This window comes from Aspergillus thermomutatus (assembly GCF_002237265.1).
Source record: "Aspergillus thermomutatus strain HMR AF 39 chromosome Unknown NODE_167, whole genome shotgun sequence".
Classification (NCBI taxonomy): Eukaryota; Fungi; Ascomycota; class Eurotiomycetes; order Eurotiales; family Aspergillaceae; genus Aspergillus; species Aspergillus thermomutatus.
The window spans coordinates 26812-48037 of record NW_020798216.1 but is presented as its reverse complement, the minus strand read 5'-3'; the positions used below and the strand labels follow the sequence as shown (position 1 = coordinate 48037).

Below are 21226 nucleotides of genomic sequence, written 5' to 3'. Positions count from 1 at the left end.
GAGACAAATTTCCTGTCCCACTTTGTTCTTCAGAATGAGCAGAGTTCTTCAGAATGGGCAAAGATTGGGAGTCACAAGACACTGACATATCGACTGTTGACAATTCGGACGATGACGATCTCGATGTCACTCATCCCTCCAAGCCATCAATGCCTACTCCTCGCAGTATGTTTCTCCACATGTAGGATTTAGCTACAAGCTAATCTGAGGAATTTGTGTTTAGATACAGATCTTGTACTCAAATCGGACCCAGAACCACCTCAGTCTGCATCCGATCATGAGCTTTCCAAGATCAAGCAGTTTCCGTTCCCTTCCAACCGCGATACCTCCGTCGTTGACATAGCGGATACAGACAGTAGCGACGATTCCTTTAATGATGGCGAAGCAGCTTATAAGCAGTTCAAAGAGAGGAAAGCTATCAAGCGAAAGCGCAGCAGTGCCAATCTTCGCAAGTCTAAGAAAAGCAAAGTGGCGAATCCTGACTCGTTTGTCGGCAAAAGGCCGAAGGAAGAGGACGAGAAAACTAGTCGTACGAGACCCATTCGTATGAGGACATATGGAGAAGAACTTCCCTCGGACGATGAGCTCATGGAGTATACGCTTCCGGACTATCTGCAGAAGCGTCGAACACAGTTCGACCGGCGGATGGACCACCTGAAAGAGTCCGGGTTGAAGCTGCCACCGGATTTCGACGAAGTGGAATTCTCGGACGATGAGCGGTTAGAGTTTCTCAAGGAGAGACCTGCATTTAGGAACATAGAACCTTGCGGGAAGTACGAGGATATAACCCTTCCCTACTCGCTCGGTTTGATCCCGGCCCCCATTGCCCAATGGTTGCGGCCCTATCAGGTTGAAGGTGCCGCCTTTCTCCATGAACTTTTCGTCTATCAGAAGGGCGGCATTCTGGGTGACGACATGGGTCTGGGGAAAACGGTGCAAGTGATTACTTTCCTCACTGCAGCATACGGAAAAACTGGTGATGAAAGAGACGCCAAAAGGATGAGGAAGATGAGGCGAAGTGGCCGCGACGGATGGTATCCGCGCACCTTGATTGTCTGTCCGGGAACCTTGATCCATAACTGGATTTCGGAATTCAACCGCTGGGGCTGGTGGCATGTTGATACATACCATGGGGACAACAAGGAGCTCGCACTGCAAGCCGCAAGGTCAGGCCGCTTGGAAATTCTCATTACAACCTATGGCACATATCTGCACAATAAGGATGCTGTGAACATGGTCGAATGGGACTGCGTTGTGGCGGATGAGTGCCACATCATTAAGGAACGCAGCTCCGAAACAACGAAAGCGATGAACATGGTCAATGCGCTTTGCAGGATCGGGCTGACAGGCACCGCCATTCAGAACAAATACGAAGAATTGTGGACGCTCCTCAATTGGACGAATCCGGGAAAACTTGGCCCGGTTACGACCTGGAAACGTACCATCTCGGAGCCCTTGAAAATTGGCCAGTCACACGATGCCACCCTGTACCAACTCAGCAAAGCTCGCAAGACGGCGAAGAAGCTCGTTGAAAATCTCCTACCTCAATTTTTCCTACGGCGCATGAAGACACTGATAGCCGATCAGCTTCCGAAGAAGAGCGACCGGGTCGTTTTCTGTCCGCTCACGGAGACACAGGCTAGTGCTTACGAAAACATTCTCGACAGCGACATTGTCCAGTATATCAAGGCATCCACCGACAAGTGTGACTGTGGCTCAGGAAAGAAAGCAGGCTGGTGCTGCCGGCAGTTTCTGCCCTCCGGAGGCAGATGGCAGAACTATGTATTCCCCGCTATAGCCATACTCCAGAAGCTCAGCAACCACCTTGCAACCCTCATACCGCAAGGGGCAGACTCATTCGAGAAGCAAGAGAAGGATAAAGAGATGCTGGAGATCGCCGTTCCCGATCAGTGGGAGCAGCTCTATCGGACCCGAGACTCCATTGTCAACTACGCCAACCCCGAATTCTGCGGAAAATGGAAGGTCCTTCGCAAGCTTCTGAAATGGTGGCATGCGAACGGTGACAAGGTGCTTGTGTTTTCGCACAGCGTCCGTCTTCTCAAGATGTTGCAGATGCTCTTTCATTACACTAGCTACAATGTGAGCTACCTGGACGGCTCCATGACTTATGAAGAGCGGACAAAGGTTGTCGACGAGTTCAATTCCGACCCAAAACAGTTCGTCTTTCTAATCTCGACCCGGTCCGGAGGGGTTGGCCTGAACATCACTTCGGCGAATAAAGTAGTCGTCGTCGACCCGAACTGGAACCCCTCGCACGATTTACAGGCCCAGGACCGAGCATACCGAATCGGTCAGTCTCGCAACGTTGAGGTCTTCCGCCTGATCTCCGCCGGCACGATCGAGGAGATTGTCTACGCGCGTCAGATATACAAGCAACAGCAGGCCAACATCGGCTATAACGCCAGCTCCGAACGGAGATACTTTAAAGGAGTGCAGGAGAAAAAAGACCAGAAGGGCGAGATTTTTGGGCTCGACAATCTGTTCGAGTTCAAAAACAATAACATCGTCCTCAGGGACATTGTCAACAAGACCAATGTCGCCGAGAGCAGGGCCGGCGTCCAAGTCATGAACATCGACGTAGACGAAACCGACACAGCGACCACCACACTGGACAGCAGCTCTGAAACCAAGAATCAAGACGACCAAGTCATGAGCCAGTTAGCCGCCATGATCCGCGGCGAGGCTGACGACGCCGCCCCCCAGGCCCAGGCCCAGGCTGCCATGACCCTGCAGAAACACGATCCCATACAGGCCATCCTCGCCGGCGCGGGCGTTGAATACACCCATTTGAACAACGAGGTCGTCGGGTCGTCCAAGGTGGAAGAACGACTCAGTCGGCGTGCGGAGCTTGCCGATGAAAAACTAGGGGACATACAGGTCTTCGGGTCCTCGCAAGACAAGACCGGCCGGGATTCCATTGTCGACAAGGACGGCCGGCCTATCCGGTACAAATTTCATCCACCACGGGAGGTGATGAAACGTCAGTTTTGTAGCATGGCGAAGCGGTTCGGGTTCGCTAGTGCCACTGAGTTTGCGCTTGTGGTGGAGGGTATGACGCAGGCTCAGAGACGGGCGTGTTTGGAGCGGTGGTATACCGAGCGACGAGAGATACTTTTAGGCAAGAGCTGATATTTTGGATTTGGAAAACGGGAGTTCTGTCTGTCTGGGCTTTTGTTCGAGAGATACCCTTTTGCTTAGCTGGAGTTGTGGTTGATATACAGCTTTGATCTGACTACGCGGTTATATTTGTACATAATGGCTACGAAAAGACGCTGGCAGTACAATTCGCAAAGAAAGTCATATCAATCCATGGATTATCGTTATGCAAGTGTGAATCACTAAAGACTCCTCGTTACTATAGCCAGGCCAGAGTCCACAGAGCCGGCAAGTTAGGCCACTTCTCCTGCCATGAAGCCAGAATCTCAGGTACGCGTTCGTCGAAGCTCCTACGGGCTTCGCCGGTACCGTTTTCCCAACCCTCGGCACCGTGAATCTTGCGTTCCTGGGTCGCGGCTTCGTTGAGTCGCGAGGCTAATTCGAGGATAGCCTTTCCTCCTACCAGGGCCTCCTCATGGTTATCTCTGATATCAACATTGAACACGTGGACTGGTCGGTTGAGGGACGCGCCCTTGTTCATGAGATCGTCTACGACGGCATCCCAGCACCGCTCCTCGCAGGTGATGATGACGTCGACCGCGCCTCCTTCCGTGCCCAGGGCACCCTTGTCGCCTTTCGACACATGGTCCACACGCGGCATCCCCGGAACCCAGTCCTGGAAGCGCTCCGGGCCCCATTTCAGATTCCGGTTGCGATCGAGCATGTTCAGAAGGCCGTTATTACGGTAGAGTCTTTCGTCCTTGGAGAGAAGCTCGTCATACATTTGCGAGTACGAAGTGGTGTTGAAGTTGTAGACATTAGGTTGAGTGATGGATGGTCCTGGAAGACGGACCAGGGAACCTGTTCCGAAGGAGATGACGGGGAAGGGAGAGGGCGCTGTCGAAAGCCGGAGATGGGCTTCCATCGAACGGTTCTGGTTCGATGCACATACTGTGCAGAACTTCAGCTTAAATGAGTCTGACGACTGTGCGGGTGCAGATGCTTCTGCGGCCTGGGCCTCGCCTGTTCCTGTCATGGAGGGCTCCAGGGGTGGAGGAGGGGGCGGAGGTGGTGGATTGGGAGTGGCAGTGCCCGCACTGGATAGTCGAGGGTCATGAGCCATGTTGAGAGAACTGGCGATGCAATCGAATATCACAAAGTGTGATGTGTTATTCTGAGGAGAAATGGAAGTGACGGCTTGGGAGTCGACTTTCCGAGACCAAAATCAAGGAGGCTGGAAGATGTGTTCACTTGTTCCTTGTAGAAGCTGCATTCAATTAGCATGATCGAATGTTGATGCTTGCAAAAGTAATGACCAAGGAGACAAAGTAAGGTATCAGAAAGAGAGTTATGCGTATAAAAAGGTTGTCCGCATTGTGTAGCTAGGACAGCTCCAATAAAAAGAGATCATCATGTGACGGCACAGCATGGGTTGATAGAGACTGATACTTCATAGTACATACCTTGAGAATGCCTCTCATTATCTGCGTCTTGAAATGAGCCTGATGTATTGTTTGTCAAATTATATGATCTTGACAGATGGATGAAGGGCCGCAGCCCTGATGACAGAAGTTGAAGAATCTTGCGTGCGTTTTTCTTCACACGAGGCTTTTGGGTGCTTTGCTGAGTCAGCAGCATCTTGACTCTGCGCTAACCCTTTCTAGAACTAACTATGGCGGGGTGTTTCTCGTCATGTCGGTCTACCAGTGCCATCCTACAATAGTGTCTTCCCAGGCTGCTCGATGCTGATGCTGTCTTCAGATTGTGCATGATAGTCAGCTCATTGGAGAGTATGGTATAGAAGGCTAGCCATAACTCAAGAACAACCAGAACAAAGGGGAGACGCACATACTTCGTGCCCATATCAGGGGTCGACCATTGCTTCTGGAAGGGCAATACAAACTAATTCCAATAGATTCTTAACACAGGAAAGCCGTCATACCCAACTCATGATGAGGGCAGCATTACTTGTGGTAGATATGCAGGAAGATTTCTGCCCACCGGTCAGCACAGCTTGCTCTCAGATCTGTGGAAAGAAGCTGATAGCAACAGGATGGATCACTCGCGGTACAAGGGGCTCGCTCAATTGCACCAGTCATCAACACTTTGCTCGCCAACCCAGGCTTCGTGATACGCGTAGCCTCGAAAGATTATCACCCCCAAAGTCATGTATCCTTTGCGAGCAACCATCCCGAGCCTAACAATCGCCCCTTTGAGTCCTTCGTCCAGATGACCAATCCGGCGCCTGGAAGGGAAAACGAAACCAAGGCGCAAAGGCTATGGCCCGTTCATTGTGTTGGAGGGACCAAGGGTGCCTCTATCATCCCTGAGATTGACAGTAGTAAGATTGACGTGCATGTGAAGAAAGGCATGGATGCGCGTGTGGAGATGTACTCCGCCTTCTCTGATGCGTTTGGCAACCTTGACCCGGCCCTTCATGCTCAGTCCGTGGATGTTGATCTCAAAGCAGTGCTAGCCGAGAAGGACATCACGCATGTGTTCTCAGTCGGAGTTGCTGGTGACTATTGTGTCAAATACACGGCTATTGATGCCGCGAGGGCAGGGTTCAAAAGCTATCTTGTCGAGGATGCGACCAGATGCGTTGATCCTGATGCAGGATGGGACGAGGCCAAGCGAGAGTGTGAAGCAGCGGGAGTATCAATCATTCGATCGGACGGGCCTGAGATCGCAGCTCTCGCTGCGTCTCCTGCACATGATACTCAGTATTAAAGCGAAATCGACATGATGACAGAGTTTGGAATCGAAACTAAGCTAGAACCGGCTAAGCATCAGACAAGTCGTCTGGTGGACCTTCGAGCCCGACCATTACGGAGTAATAGACTGCTTATATGATGCCCTGGTTTCTGAAGCGTATGTTGAGGATTCTGCCACATGCTGATAGTTGAAGTATCCTGTGAACGGCAGTTCGTGAGACTATGGCTTTGGACCATGCAATATTGACCATAGATAGTCCGTACCGATCATATCCACATTCTTGTTGGAGAAATCTAGATATTCGGGGTAGATATGTGATTTCAAAAAGAGTAATGTTTCATCATTGCTTAGGTGAATTAATGATATTGACACTGACACCTCTCCACAGTGGAGAAGTGTGCTTCTCCTGACCTCATCACCTAGGCTCACTTGCATTCGTCGCGGTTCTTGACTTGAACAGCCCTCGGAGATTTATAGATAGAGTGAAAAGAATGGCTGCCGGCTCAAATTTCTTACCCCTATTGTATTTTTACAGGAAGGAGAAACTACTCGAACACTAGAACAATGTAAGTGCTGTTGCGACTTGCGAACGTGCGGGTCCTTCAACCGACAATCATTCGGGTCGATCCCTTGCCAGTTGCCACGCGGCTCACCAACGGTCCCTTGCGCTGATCAGGGTCAACTCAATTCAAGGAGTTCGTAATTTCATTCCATCGTCTTAGGGGACTTCTCCTTCCTCAACTCAGAATGTCATCGTTCGGTACTCACCGAAGTATACCACAACTACGCAAGAAAAATCGCTTATACACACCAGCCACACAATGCCTACAACCACAAGACTCTCAACGCCAGCAGCGACGTTCACGGCTATCGATGAGGGGCTCGAATCACCCACCCTCAGCGCCTCAACTGCGCGCCTAGCTCAAAACAGGAACTTGACGGAGAAATTACCGTACTGGCTCGTCAATGTCCCCCCGTCACAGTGGCCGGCAGATTGTCCTGCGTTTCTGCGCGACTTGCCGGCCAAGTCCATTGCGATTCTGTCGACGCCAGATGCGGAGTACAAGAGACAGGATTGGGAGACGGTGAAGGAGATTGTTAGTAAGTGGGCCCGGCTTGGAGTATTGTTGTACAATCGGTGCTGACATGTTATCACCAGGAAGTAACAGGATAGATCTGTTCCAGCGCGTTCCGAGCGATCTGAGAAGGTATCTGGAATATAAAGCGCACATTGTGGCCAAGTATGGATCAATCATGCGATTCGTAGTCAAGGAGAGGCTCCGCTGGGGGGATGGACACGCCGATGATCTGAGGCCCAAGGGACGGCCGTTCGAGTTCGATGGTTCGTTTACCCCTATTGCTGAGGGAACCGGTCGTTCTGACTTGACTTTGTGCAGAGGACATCCGGATTTTGTACAATGACTGGCCGTATGGGGTCGAGGAGGGCATTGTGCATCTCGTTGTGTGGACCAAGTTCGAGCTGGAAGATGATCCTACCACGGATGATTTGACGCCTCAGGCGAGGAAGGAGATCGACGATTATGTGACGAGGACGTTTCGGTCGCGGGTGCCGGCTGAGCAGGTCTGCGGTTCTATCTGGCGATGAGAGATTCAGCCTACTAACCAAGCATAGGTCGTCTGGTTCAAGAACTGGAAGTCGCTCAAGTCGGTTCATGCAGTTGAGCACTTTCATGTCATGCTCTATCATCCAGATATGGAATTCGTCAAGGAGGTTACTCAGGGGGATGTGCCAATGACGGCAAGGATCTGAGCTGAGCTCTTACACAGAGGGGGAATTGCATGGCGTTGTTTGACTTGGGTTTGCTTCATATACTTAGGGCCAGATGATGGTGTAAGAAGGGCATTCTGAGACAGGGATCTCTAGACTAGACAGATATAGACACAGATCATGTTAATCTTAACCAATTAATCAAAGAGAGATCATAGGACTCCGTAATACCAGAGTAAACCCCACCTGCCAAGCTCCTGCCCCTCTCAATCTTGATAGTCGGTGAGAACGAGAAATACGATTACGAGCGTGTGTTGAATGGATGAGATCCTGACATCAAAAGTCAAACAGTAAATGAAAGAAAAGAAAGGAATAGATTGAGACCATCTTACCATCGCGATTGAATCGGGTAAATATTTGTAGAACTGTGGGGAAATGGTCATAGTTGATCATCGATCAACCTCTTCAGCCTTCTCTTGGAATCTGTATGAACAACGTCACTCCCTGCTGGCTGCTCCACCACAGTATAGACTAGACTACGCTCTGGAGAGTTCTGCTAGAGGAAAAGAAGAATAGTACTATTGTCTTTTTATGTTATTAAAAAAGTGGCACTGAAAAATAGCATGCCACAATAGTCAAGCGAAGAAGAAAAGGGAAAAAAAAAATCCTCTTCGTCTGTTTCTCCTCTCATTCTTCCAGCTTCATCCTGATGTAGATACGGCCCAAGCCTCCTCTCAACAAGGAACCACGAGACTTGTCAGCTGGTTTCATAAATATCTACCTAACAGGAGGAAAGAAAAGAGACATCAACAAGAAGAAAAGAGAAAAAGACTCCCCAAAGCGACCTCATCACTACTCTTCCAAGACCTCTTTTTCTCTTTCTCCTCCTCTTTTTCTTGCTCCTCTCTCCTCCTCTCCCTACGCGACAATTAATCTATCTGTCTATCTTCATTCTTGAACTTGAACTACTTTTACTACTACTGCTGCTTATACCACAGTAACAAAATGCCTATAACTGTTCCGCATATCCGCCGTCGTTCATCTGTGGCCACTTCCAGTGAGTAGAGTTACCTTAGATACTCCGTATTAATCATTGTTGTTGCTGTCTCCTCCAACACGTCATACTGTCTTCTTCTTCCTCCCCCTCCTGCAACTAATCATTCTCTCCGCCTAATTTTTCCCTCCATACTTTGCTTATCATTTCCACGCATTTTGTTTCCATCTATTCTTCTATATACTTCTAGCCATCTACATCACAATCTGTCATTCTAATCCATTATGTCCGCTGACTGGGGCTCCTTTTTCCATCATTCTTCAGGTACTCGTTCCTCCATGGATGAATCCAAGGCGGAAGTCGGAAGCGGGGAAGATGAGGTCGTTGAGCCTGAACAGGGCAATGGTATGTAATTAAAATGTTCAGTTACAACAAGGAGCTCGTCTCCGGAGGTTCTATTCTCGGCTGTAGTATAGGCGCTTACTCCTTTGCTCAGTGCTGTCTCATATCATTTCCCAGCTCCGACCGGGCGCAGACCTGAGTCGGGTCGTACTGCCTACCTTCATCCTGGAGCCTCGTTCCATGCTGGAACGGATCACCAAGTATGTGTGCTCGAACCTTGCATTGATACTCTGGCTAATCATGATCCCTATCGAAAGCTTCATGGCTCATCCGGAGACCCTTCTTCCCATGCCCACGATCGATGACCCCCTCGAGCGCTTCGTTTCCGTCGTCAAGTTCTACCTGAGCGGATGGCATATTAAACCTCCGTACGTGGTCTCAACTTGCTCCCATTTCGTTTTCCGAAGATGAGACACCCTTTCTAACGCTTACACTGCAGAGGCGTGAAGAAGCCGCTGAATCCGATTCTCGGAGAGACCTTCACCTGTTACTGGGATTACCCCGATGGCACGCGAGGATATTACATCGCCGAACAGACCTCTCACCACCCTCCCAAGTCCAGTTACTTCTTCATGGCGCCAGAACACCACATCCGAATTGACGGGACGTTGAAGCCTCGCAGCAAGTTCCTAGGAAACTCGGCGGCAAGTATGATGGAGGGTATCGCCATTTTGCGCTTCCTGAACCGCGGCCAAAACCCAGAGAAGGGCGAACGATAGTATGTGGCCACATATCCTACTTCCAGGAACTGCGGGGATATCATTCAATCTGATACTAACGGAATTGTGCTCAGCATCCTGACACAACCGAATATGTACGCCCGTGGCATCCTTTTCGGAAAGATGAAGTATGAGCTCGGTGATCACAGCTACGTCCGTTGTCCCGAAAACAATCTAGTCGCCGATATCGATTTCAAGACGAAGGGGTACTTCTCCGGCACCTACAATGCCATCGGCGGGACGATCAAGAACGAGAAAACGGGCGAGGTATACTATGAGCTGTCCGGACTATGGACCGGAGAGATGTTCATCAAGGATGTTCACGTACGCTGTCCTGATTTTGTGTCCTACATGACCACATACTGACTATTTACAGACTCACAAGAAGGATGTCCTGTTCGACGCAACACACGCGAAACATACCCCGCCCAGTACCCGGCCGATCGAACAGCAGGGCGAGCGTGAGTCGCAGCGGTTGTGGCAAAGCACGGTCAAGGCGATCATTGCCCGTAACCATGAGGCAGCAACAGATGAGAAGACAAAGATTGAGGACCGTCAGCGTGAAGAGGCCGCTAAGCGGGCCGATGAAGGAGTGGAATGGCGTCCAAGGCTCTTCCGCCCTGTTCACGGGGGCCCCGGCGGTCCCGACGAGGGTGAGGAGGACTTGGACTGGATCATCAGCGCGCATATGTGAGTGTGACGGAGGCGCTTTTTTTTACCCTTCAATCCGAGGTTGACCGCGGCACAGTGACTCTCAAAACCCTGAACACGCCGCGGAGCAAATCCTATCCATCGCGCCTATCCTGGATGGCCAGAAAGACAACAGCCAATTCCAGATTCCACCCCACGCACAAAAGCGAGAAGATCAGACCGCCCCCTCCGCATCTGACGCTGTGGATGTAAAGAACACTGGTAATGGCGCCGACTCCAGTCCCTCAGGTGCTCCCCAGCCTTCCAGCGAGGCCAAGAATTCTGTAGAACGCAAGGATTCTCGGACCTCCGAAGTCGATGAATATGTCGACGCGGAAGAGAATTAAGCCCTACTACTCTCAGCTATCTGATTCTGCTCATATTTACGCTCCTCGTCCGTCATACTATTTCGGATGACGTCCCGCCAATCGTCCGGACCCTAGCCCGTTCGAGAAAGGTCGACTTGAGAGCGATCTCAATCATTGCTTCAAACGAACGGGGAGCAGGTGCAGAAGCCATGACATGGTAGTCAACCTGCCAAGAAGAAGTAGCTAAACGAACGTGACATGACCCTCGCTACATTTTTCTGACGCAGCCGACGGGATCGCGTTGACTTTCATGTTTCAACACATCATTTCGTTTTCAATGTTCATTTTTGGTGCTATTTTACTCATCGAATGCGTCGCCCGTCCTGGATACCCCATTTGATTTTGAGAGGGGGGCGAAGGCGAAAAAGACAAGAGGACGCCTGGAGATTTGACACGCGAAAGAAAGGGGACACGGGAGGTTCTGGAGATGATGTTTCATATATGTGAATATACTGGAGATATGGGACTGATAGAAGGATGGGAGGTTAGGCTGGGGAGTATCTTGATTTCTATAATAGATCTGGTCCTTCTGACCTGCTTTTGCCCACCGGGCTGAGACTGGATAACCAAAAAGAATTGCACACAAAAATCTCTTCTGGGATATCATAGATCGAGCAACGAGATTGAGCCAAAACGCCAGAGCACCACCCATCCGGACCGGTAAACACCCAAAGGTCATAAAAACAAACCGCCCAGGGGAAAAAAAAAAAAATGAGACCCGAAAAATCAAGTATACAGCTCCCCCCGATACCCCGCGCCCCTCTCCAATTCCCGCCGTCGATTACCCTTGACGGCCGCACTACCGGGGCCCTCGCGGTCCTCGCGGTCCTCCTCCAGCTGGGCAGTAGCCTCCTCGATCTCCTTCTCCGTGTCCTCGCGCAGACCCAGGATATCCGGGGGGATGAAGCTCATCTGCACACTGGGGGCCCCCTGGATATAGCGGAGCTGCTCACGGACAGCCTGGACGAGACCGGCGAGGTAAGGGCGGGAGTTCTTATTCTCGAGCTTGCGCATTTCCGACAGGGGCGGGAAAAGCGAGAAGTCCGGGCCGAAGTGGTTGCGGAAGGCGACGGTGTCGGGGATGTTGGGGTCGATGAGGTGCTGGGCGTCGATGAGGATGGAGGTTTCGTGGGCCCAGGCGCGGGAGACGTTGCGCGGGGTGTAGCCGCCGCCGCCGACGACGAGGAGGGGCAGGCCGAAGGTCTTGACGAAGGCGACGCAGGCGCCGTGGGCGCCGACGTTGAGGTTGAAGCAGCCGAGGCGGTCGCAGCCGAGGGAGTCGGCGCCGCATTGGAGGACGATGGCGCCGGGGCGGTAGGTGTCGATGCAGGCGCCGACGATGTCGCGGAAGAGCTGGATGTAGGACTCGTCGTCGATGCCGTCGTTGAGGGGGACGTTGACGGCGTGGTGCGCGCCTGGGTTGAGCGGGTGGGTTGGGCCGGTGCTGTCGAGGGGCCCCGTGCCGGGGAAGAAGTTGTCCTTGTCGTATTTGTGGAAGGAGACGGTGAGGACGCGGTCGGTGGACCAGAAGGCCTGCTCGACGCCGTCGCCGTGGTGCACGTCGATGTCGATGTACATGACGCGAGGGTGGTGGCGGAGCAGCTGCAGGATGCCGAGGACGATGTCGTTGACATAGCAGAAGCCGCTGGCTTCGGCCTTTTTGGCGTGGTGCAGGCCGCCAGACCAGTTCACCGCGATCTCCGACTGGTTGTTGCACAGTTTGCGCGCCGCGTCGATGCTGCCCCCGGCGTAGAGCGAGCAGTAGTTGTACAGCCCGTTGAAGATGGGACAGTCGTCGCCGAAATTGAATCGCGCAACGTTCTCGCTTTGCTCTGGATTCTCCATGTCCCCGGGCATCACCTGCCGCAAGAAATCGAGGTAGTCGGTCTGGTGGAACTCGGCCATCTCTTCGTACGTCGCAGCGCGGGCCAGGTAGAGGTCCATGGCGTGGTGCATCCCGTAGGCCATGACGAGCTGCTTCGTGAGGGTCAGTCGCCACGGCTTCATGGGATGCGACTGGCCAAAGTGGTGTGGTTCCACGGCCGGGTTGGCGTGCCACGAGACTCGGTAGCCTTGAGGACGAGGGATGCCATTCGTCTGTCGCTCGAGGGAGACCTTCTGATCAACACTCAGGGTAGGATTCGAGGAGGGCGGCGGATTGTATTCTTGCACTATGGCGGAGCGCGCCATGACGGAGCGGTAGGGAAGTTAGGAGAAGAAAAAGAAGAGATAAAAGGAAGAGAAGAAATTAGAGTCATAAATAGATCCTATGCGTCTAAGACATGCTTAAGAAACCCAATTCAAGGTGACGAGGGGGAGAGGTTGGATCCGAAGGATTGATTGAATCGTTGAAGAATGTGGAGAAAGAATAGTTCAGCGGGTGAAGTTGAGAGGTGGCGGCCACTCCATCCCATCAAATATCAGCAGAAAATATGCACCTGCACTAGACTACTCGCTACCTAAACCATGCTTGAAATTATGCATGTGCTCTCTGCTCAGAATATCAAGATAGAATCGTCCGAATTACCTGACTGAAAAGTTCAAGCCATTGAACGAATCCATGTCTCTTCAAGATGAAATTCTCTACAGAAATCCACTCGCCGAGAAAATCCCGAGAGCTTATTAATCGACTTCCGATCTCGGATAAGTGGCAAGACAATGCTTCAGAGCAGGCTGCAGATAAATAGGGAGCCCGACAAAAGAAGGAAAGAATTGAGCAATTATCTCGGAGACATAATCGGTGTCTTGAGATTTGTGTTGGTGATACCGTGTGTTGGTCCAGTGCGACATCCCGTTGAGTCGACGCCGCTAAATTCTATCTACTGCTACGCCTCGCACTCTTTAAGGTTGCTAAGCTTTATTGATATTCCGTTATCAATCGAGCAGGAGCAAGAAACCCCTGCAACCTACATCTTCCACCTACGTCTTTCACCATGCCCATCGTTACAGCGGCCACTGCTCTCCGGCGGTCTCTTGAGGACCCTAAATTATTCATCATTGCACCGGGTGTTTATGATGGTCTTTCCGCTCGGATTGCCTTGTCCGTGGGGTTCGATGCACTGTACATGGTGAGTACCCAGCCTACCACAATTGTACTGTCGTGGTCTTTTTTCAAGGCTCAAACTGATCATTCCAGACTGGCGCCGGTACTGCAGCCTCGGTCCATGGCCAAGCCGACCTCGGTATCTGCACCTTAAATGACATGCGCGCCAATGCGGAGATGCTCGCCAATATCTCGCCCTCTACCCCCGTCATCGCCGACGCAGATACCGGTTACGGCGGCCCGATCATGGTCGCTCGCACAACAGAGCAATACTCGCGCTCGGGGGTCGCCGCCTTCCACATCGAGGATCAGGTGCAGACCAAGCGCTGTGGACATCTTGCGGGCAAGATACTGGTAGACAAGGAGACATATGTGAGTCGTATCCGGGCAGCGGTGCAGGCACGGAAGCGCATGGGCAGCGACATCGTTGTGATTGCGCGGACCGACGCACTGCAGGGCCACGGGTACGAGGAGAGCGTGGCACGGCTGCGGGCGGCGCGGGACGCGGGTGCAGACGTCGGCTTCCTCGAGGGGATCACATCCAAGGAGATGGCGCGGCAGGTGATTCAGGATCTGGCGCCGTGGCCCATGCTGCTGAACATGGTCGAGCATGGGGCAACACCGTCGATCACGGCGGATGAAGCCAAGGAGATGGGATTCCGTATCATCATCTTCCCCTTTGCGGCGCTTGGGCCTGCTCTGACAGCTATTCGCGAGGGTATGGAGAAGCTCAAGAGAGATGGTTTGCCGGGGTTGAGCAAGGAGTTGACGCCGCAGATGCTGTTCCGCACATGTGGGTTGGACGAGAGTCTCAAGGTGGACGCAGAGGCGGGAGGAGCAGCGTTTCAGGGCGGAGTGGACTTGGAGGATCAGGAGTAGACCTATGGCAATAGTCAATGAAGACAAGTTATCTTGCTGTTAATCACCCTTCCATCCACATGGAGCATCCATCCATGGATGTGGTTGAAAGAAACAGATTGAAAGAGAAATCCGGTCAGTAGTTTCTGTTCATCCCATGACCTTAGGGTCAAAATCTCAACGCCTGAATGCGAGACTGAGGCTGCTGGTCGCGACAATCTCCTCGGCATGTCAGCAAGTGTGATTTTGTGATGTCCCAATCGAGCAAGTTCCGACGCTATTCCTGTTCGGTAGTCTGAAACTCCAAGTCACATGATATTTCCCATTTAGTAGTTTTTGATCCAGTTTTTTCGCCATGTCCACTCCGAACGATGACGAGTCCTCGCTTGCAAGGCAATGATTTCCGAAAAGGAAATCCTATACCTGCTCTAAGTTTTCCGGAAGCGCTCGCCACCAAAAGTTGGACTTTTGTGAAAGGATTTCCTAACCGGGTCTGACGCCAAGCTCAGTGGAAATGACTGCAACCTCTGTGTTCATGGTAGGGCGTTCTCTGGTTCCGCTGTCAACCACGGCCAGTTTGTCCACGGATACCATGTTTATTTACCATGCAGTGGGCAGTAGCATAGTTCTAAGCGCCCAATCGGCAATTGGTATTTGCTACTGGGAATAGCGCGCACAATCATGATAGGGTTTTCCTCTTGCCTGTTAAATTGAAAATGGAATTGCTGACAGAGACTGCATTGGCCAACGCAGATATATCGCTCACATGTCATCATTACCAGTCAGTGACAGATTTGCTTCGCTCGTGTAAGTTTGGATAAGTCAATGACTTGGTGTGCCTGATAGCCCTGTTGTACTTGTACATGATGGATGTGGCAATTCGACAGTGGACAGTGGACACAGTGGTGGGGACGGATACATCTACTTTCCCTGTTGATTTGTCGCATACATTCAATTGCCATTCTAGAATCTGGCGGTGGATAAAGATGTGTAGATGTATTTGCCGTTTCTGCTTTGTATCGACCCACCTATGGGGGTCCTCAGTCTACTACTCTACTCTACTGGATGGAAGATCAGGCTGGCTAGATGGGTCTTCGGAGTTCAAAATTCAATCTTCATTGTTGACCTGGTCTGTTCCTAGATTCTGGATGGATTGATTTAGTTAAGGAAGAGATTTTCAATCATCTAATCATGAAAAGGTAGATAGATCTCGATGAGTGATCATTCTGTTACTAGGGACTCTAGCCAATGCATTCTGCTTTGGGGGAGGATGAGCAGAACTGAATTGCAGGAAAGAGCATCACAACCAGAATGTACTCATGGCCTAGATTGACTTGCAGATGTATGCAGTTGACCAATTTACGTATCATAGCTCGGGAAACGACAACATCCATGATCAACATCAAGTCGTCAGCTGTTGAAGGATTGGCAGGTAAAGAACCCACAGAGTTTTCTCTCTGAGTCAGTCGCTGTCCATCAATCAGCGTCCAGCAAGTCACAGACTCACAGTATGATACTTAGCAGCATTGGGATTCTCTACCGCATCGTTTTATCAGACCCAGATAGTCTACCAACACGTGGGTCGCATATTGACGTGGCGAATTGCTCCCGTTGTAGCGCGCAGTTTGGGCTTCCATCTCCACGGGTACGGCCATGAGAGTAGGGCTAGAGTGTACCACGATTCGCTGGAATTGACTGGAAGCCACAGAACAGATGGGTAGATTTTGATTGAAAAAGCTATCCATCTGATCAATTGAAGAGTGCTAAGGTAGTCAAGAATTGTTCCCGCCTTTGGGCTGATAGACTGGCCAATATGGGCTGTCAGGTGCCAGGAACGTGGCAGCATTCCAACCATCTAATCTTTCACAATGACATCAGATCTAGTCTTAATGAAAAATGCATCACTGCCTAGATTGATCTATCACCATTTAACACAATCTGAAGAGCGCTGTTTAGACTCCTTAAACATAATCATCAATGCATAATGCAGGTACCTGAGTAACAGTGGAACTACACGGGCTCATTACAATACCGTACCATGGAACTGGCAGTAATCCGCGACCCTGTGCCAGGGATCCAGGGTCTCGACTGCTGGCCAATGTGGATGCCAGGCTATAAGCACAGCCAATCGTTGCTCCTCCTGAGGCCGAGAGTCGGTAAACTCAGGAACCGTCGCTATCAACCAGCCAATCAGCAGCGGGCGTGGCTTCTTTTTCCCCTGATCGCCCCTTTTTCATTAAACAAGAGGAAGTACAGACTGTACAGAACTCCGTCAGTAAAGCAGACCCTCAGTCCCCTGCCGTTCTTCTTATTACACCCCCCAGTCCCCTCTCGGTCTCGCTCGTTCCTCTCTTCTTCCTTTTCTTCCTCTCCTCCAGCGTCTGTTTTCTCTCCCTTCCTTGGGTACGCAATTCACACTCCTTTCAAGTCTTATTCACTCTCAATCCAAGTGAGCATCACCTCGTGTCTTGCTCCTAGTCATTCTTTCATTGTCAATAAGACACTCGTGCTATTGTTGCGTTCCCTGGGCTCGTTTCTCCCCAGCAGCGTGATACCCTTTGCTTCTATCAAACTCTCATCCGAACTTTTGAACCAACTTGAATCAGCACAAGTCCCTCCTTTTTCAAAATGCAGCTCAAGAACTCGATGCTCTTGCTCACGGCGCTGACCGCTGGCTCTTCGGTCGCCCGTATGCACGGCCATGAGCGCCGTCACCTCCACCATGCCGGTGAGAAGCGCGCGGTCGGTGACACCGTCTACGCTACCATTGACGGCGTTCTGGTTTCCTGGATCAACGAGTGGTCCGGCCAGGCTAAGACCGACGCTGCTGCCGCCCCCCAGGCTACTGCCGCCAGCAACGCTGCCACTTCCGTTGTTGCTGCCGCTGCCGCCGCTACTTCGGAGTCCAGCTCCTCCAGCTCTTCCAGCTCTTCCAAGTCTGCCACCTCTTCATCGTCCGGCGTCTCCGCCCACTGGACCAACACCCCTGCCGACGGCGAGTACTGCACCGACGGCTTCGGTGGAAGAACCGACGCCAGCGGCTCCGGTATCTTCTACAAGGGCAACGTCGGTAACCCCTGGGGCAGCAACATCATCGAGGTTTCCGCCGAGAACGCCGCCAAGTACAAGCACGTCGCTCAGTTCGTTGGCAGCAACACCGACCCCTGGACTGTCGTCTTCTGGAACAAGATCGGCCCCGATGGTGGCCTTAACGGCTGGTACGGTAACTCCGCTCTGACCATCACCCTCCAAGCCGGTGAGACCAAGTACGTGGCCTTCGACGAGAATTCCCAGGGTGGCTGGGGCGCCGCCAAGGGCACGGAGCTGCCCAAGGACCAGTATGGTGGGTACTCCTGCACCTGGGGCGAGTTCGACTTTGACAGCAGCATCAACGGTGGCTGGTCCGGCTGGGACGTTTCCGCCATCCAGGCCGAGAACGCCGGCCATGAGGTCCAGGGTATGAAGATCTGCAACCACGCCGGTGAGCTGTGCTCCATCATCACCAACGGTCTTTCCAGCGTCATTGACGCCTACACCGCTGCTCTGGCTGCTGTCGATGGCATTGGCGGCAAGGTTGTCCCTGGCCCTACCCGTCTGACCGTCAACATCGACTACAGCGAGTAAACGTCTTTTTGCTCGTAGCTTTGTGATGTCCTTTCTCTTTTGGCTTGCATTCCAGATACCAATGATATCTCTTGTCTTGGGTATCTTTTCCTTGTCCTCTAGCATGTAACGGCCTCACAACCTTTGTGTTGTGACCTTCAGTCCTTCCGCCAATGTCAGGCGAGGCCCTCCAGGAAGCATCCAATCTCCCAGCCTTGACGACTTCAGCTTTCTCCGTGTACATACCTTATACCACCGTCGACTTGTGTTTCATAGTTCACATTGATTCCCTTTCCTTCGCATTCTATGTACACATCATCCCATTATGTCTGTAGCTATTGTAATTACTTAGTATATACTCTGCACTCCTTCATCCGTCACACGCTTGCATCGTAAGAGCCCCCGACCAGCCTCCCTTTTCATTCAATTACTAGCCAGTTGGCCTCTGTCCAGCCATCTGATCAGATGCTGATCTCATGTTGCACCCAGAAATAGAATCTTCACTCCAGAGCCCAGAGCCCAGAGCCCCCAACCCAATCAATGATTAGTTGCTTTGGCCTTGGGCCTAGGCGTCTACGGAGCTGGTTGAGTGAGGTTCTCCGACCCGACAAGCCGACACCTGAAACTCACTAAAGCGCCGGGTCTAAAAATACGCGCCTACTGTAGGTGGATCATGGTACGCTCGAGCCTAGGGCCTAGAGTCGACAGAGTGAGTGAGGTATCCTATCTTTAGCAATCAGCTGAGTGTTGAATCTAAGGATCAGGTTCAGGCCTGAGATGAGGAGACCCCGGAGCATTCATTGAGATCACCGAGATGATGGAAGACGAAGCATGGTTTAGCTTTGAATTTAAGGGCTGCGACTTACGAGGAGCATTAGCTTTTTCGAACCGATTTAGTAGATGTAGATGCAGATGCTCTATCCAAACCCAACACCCAGGTATCTAATAATACAGCAAGTAGTGGCTACGCGGCGCTTCATTCAAATCCCCAGGAACTCGGTGGCAGTGATTGACGTGGGCAGCTCAGGGCGCGCGACTCCCGGACCCTCCTCCTCTTCTCCCTTTGGCTTTTCCTCCGGCTCTTCCTCCTCCCATTGGCCCTCTTCCCCCGAGAAACTGAATTCGAGAAGTCCCACATGCGCCATGTACCCGATCAGCGCGGCAACGCCGCCCACCGCCGCGGCGATGGAGACAAGCACGTCTTTCTTCTGCCCGGTGGCGTACTGAGACAAGGCGTCGCTCTCTACCCCCGACAACCCTGAATCAGGCGACTGCGCCGCCTGGCGTAAGCGCTCGCTGGTGCGGATGTCTTTGAGGATCGGGGTTGCGTCGGTGAGGGTGTTTAGTAGCGTGCTGCCGACCGTGGCGAGATTGGCGCGCTGCGGAGCCTGCCAGGGCAATGGCGAGGCATCGGTGATCGATTTCCCTGCCTCATCGAAGGCATGCGGGACCTCGACGTCGACGGTCCCGTAGCAGCGCTGGCGCAGGCGCTCGGTGTATGTCGAGAGTCGCGGGGCTTTGGTTTGCATTGCGTTGCGGAGGAACGGGTACGGTAGGTCCGGGATGAGGATGAGGGCGAGGTAGCCGAGCGCGAGACAGTCGACGCTTGTTGGGGCGTCGTCGGAGAGAAGGTAGGTTTTCTGGCCTAGAATCTCCTCGAGGGGTTCGAATAGCTCTGCCGTCAGGGCTTCCAGCTTGAATTGGTTTTGCTGGGAGGTCTTCCCTAGGAGACTGGAGACTGTCTCCCGTGGCCGTTGGATGAGGTTCTTGGGTATCTGGCCTGCGGCGACGGCGGCCGAGTGTTCGCGTTTCCGTTGGTCTTCCATCGCCTGGAGGTCTAGGGATGTGAGGCCCAGGTGTTCTGTACGGCTCTTTGCGGCCGAGTGCAGCCTCGGAGGGATGATCCATTGATTCGGCCACTGCAGGATGGCGCCGTAGGCGGGGGAGGTCTTGTTGTAGTAGTTTTCGCTGGAGACATAGAGAGACAGGTCGAGGAGGGGCTGAGCGCGGGATTCTACAAAGGACGAAAACCTGCGAGGCGTTAGATCAATGAACATCACTGTGTATCGAAGTATCTGCGAAGGCTTACGCGATATTGTCCGCCCGGTCAATTCCGCCCAGTTCCCTATCCAAATCCCATGCGCCGTTCGAGTATTGACGCAGGTAGTCAACGATATTCCGAAACCGGCTCACCCATGTGGTTCCATTCTTCACAGCGGGTAGTTCATCTGCGGACGGGTCAGCATATCAGATCTCCTAAGAAGATTACCACTGCAACCCGAGTAGACGCAATGCGGCCATCGATTCAACATACTAGTGGGAGACACGGAAGGATCGCTGCTCGCAATCAACACCCACGCGTCCTTGGGCACTGCGACGGAAAAATAAGCAATGGTGGCAAGACATTGCGCCTCAATCGAGGGCAATGAAAACGCCGGACCCCAGACATGAAGTTCCAAAACCATTGTGCCTGTCGGGGGAGCAGGCGCCTAGGAAAGATGAGTGAGGGCGAGTTGGAGATGGGTCAAATCACGTGCGGGGGGGAGACATCTATGAATGCCTGAGGCATAAATGCAGCGATATCGCCCAGTTTCGGTACATCATTCCGTCTTGGATTGGGAATGACCTCGATGCAACTGGAGTTGAAGCCATCAGAAACTGTAATCTCGTATGTCATGTGGGAGAATGTCTCAACTACATGCGCTTTTCGCGTTCTATCTCACCCCACTATCCCCGTGCTGTCTCACGTAGACGATGTTTACTGATCGGGCATGATAAGTTAACATGAGCGCTTTCTATCTGACACGAGGAGACGACGCCCGGTGTCCGCTGAGCCTCATCGGCAGTTTCAGGCTAAAGGGCGAAATTGAGATAAGTTGTCGCATTGATGATTCGTCAGAAACATCGCGATATAGACTCAAAGTCCGGCATGTCCACCTATTATCGTCAAGGCGAGGCCGTTCAACGGACTTGTTCCGTGCCAGATAG

General features: G+C 52.1%; 9 protein-coding genes across 9 annotated transcripts; 6 read left to right on the top strand and 3 right to left on the bottom strand.

The window, feature by feature from the left end:
- Positions 1-53: 53 nt before the first annotated feature.
- On the top strand, positions 54-3150 carry CDV56_105366 (putative DNA excision repair protein (Rad26L); the record flags this gene model as incomplete). Its single annotated transcript, XM_026758985.1, has 2 exons — positions 54-165; positions 224-3150. The coding sequence occupies 2 exons, from the start codon at positions 54-56 to the stop codon at positions 3148-3150; spliced, it is 3039 nt and encodes a 1012-aa protein (XP_026612559.1).
- A 226-nt stretch (positions 3151-3376) lies between these two features.
- ssuA (RNA polymerase II subunit A C-terminal domain phosphatase) lies at positions 3377-4240 on the bottom strand (the record flags this gene model as incomplete). The annotated part of the gene is made up of 1 exon (XM_026758892.1): positions 3377-4240. The coding sequence occupies one exon, from the start codon at positions 4238-4240 to the stop codon at positions 3377-3379; it is 864 nt and encodes a 287-aa protein (XP_026612558.1).
- An 856-nt stretch (positions 4241-5096) lies between these two features.
- On the top strand, positions 5097-5847 carry CDV56_105140 (uncharacterized protein; the record flags this gene model as incomplete). Its single annotated transcript, XM_026758759.1, has 2 exons — positions 5097-5120; positions 5170-5847. The coding sequence occupies 2 exons, from the start codon at positions 5097-5099 to the stop codon at positions 5845-5847; spliced, it is 702 nt and encodes a 233-aa protein (XP_026612557.1).
- An 806-nt stretch (positions 5848-6653) lies between these two features.
- On the top strand, positions 6654-7603 carry CDV56_105017 (GIG1 family protein; the record flags this gene model as incomplete). The annotated part of the gene is made up of 4 exons (XM_026758636.1): positions 6654-6933; positions 6992-7174; positions 7230-7414; positions 7466-7603. The coding sequence occupies 4 exons, from the start codon at positions 6654-6656 to the stop codon at positions 7601-7603; spliced, it is 786 nt and encodes a 261-aa protein (XP_026612556.1).
- A 1236-nt stretch (positions 7604-8839) lies between these two features.
- CDV56_104748 (OSBP family protein) lies at positions 8840-10713 on the top strand (the record flags this gene model as incomplete). Its single annotated transcript, XM_026758367.1, has 7 exons — positions 8840-8960; positions 9052-9157; positions 9215-9325; positions 9397-9675; positions 9751-10000; positions 10053-10366; positions 10425-10713. 7 exons carry the CDS (start codon positions 8840-8842, stop codon positions 10711-10713), a joined length of 1470 nt encoding a protein of 489 aa, XP_026612555.1.
- A 747-nt stretch (positions 10714-11460) lies between these two features.
- Positions 11461-12924, bottom strand: hosA (histone deacetylase HOS2; the record flags this gene model as incomplete). The annotated part of the gene is made up of 1 exon (XM_026758191.1): positions 11461-12924. The coding sequence occupies one exon, from the start codon at positions 12922-12924 to the stop codon at positions 11461-11463; it is 1464 nt and encodes a 487-aa protein (XP_026612554.1).
- Positions 12925-13667: 743 nt separating this feature from the next.
- On the top strand, positions 13668-14656 carry CDV56_104409 (isocitrate lyase/PEP mutase family protein; the record flags this gene model as incomplete). The annotated part of the gene is made up of 2 exons (XM_026758028.1): positions 13668-13802; positions 13871-14656. 2 exons carry the CDS (start codon positions 13668-13670, stop codon positions 14654-14656), a joined length of 921 nt encoding a protein of 306 aa, XP_026612553.1.
- A 2607-nt stretch (positions 14657-17263) lies between these two features.
- Positions 17264-18259, top strand: aspf4 (allergen Asp F4; the record flags this gene model as incomplete). Its single annotated transcript, XM_026757659.1, has 1 exon — positions 17264-18259. The coding sequence occupies one exon, from the start codon at positions 17264-17266 to the stop codon at positions 18257-18259; it is 996 nt and encodes a 331-aa protein (XP_026612552.1).
- A 959-nt stretch (positions 18260-19218) lies between these two features.
- On the bottom strand, positions 19219-20703 carry CDV56_103815 (uncharacterized protein; the record flags this gene model as incomplete). Its single annotated transcript, XM_026757434.1, has 3 exons — positions 19219-20269; positions 20328-20466; positions 20553-20703. The coding sequence occupies 3 exons, from the start codon at positions 20701-20703 to the stop codon at positions 19219-19221; spliced, it is 1341 nt and encodes a 446-aa protein (XP_026612551.1).
- Between the last annotated feature and the right edge of the window lie 523 nt (positions 20704-21226).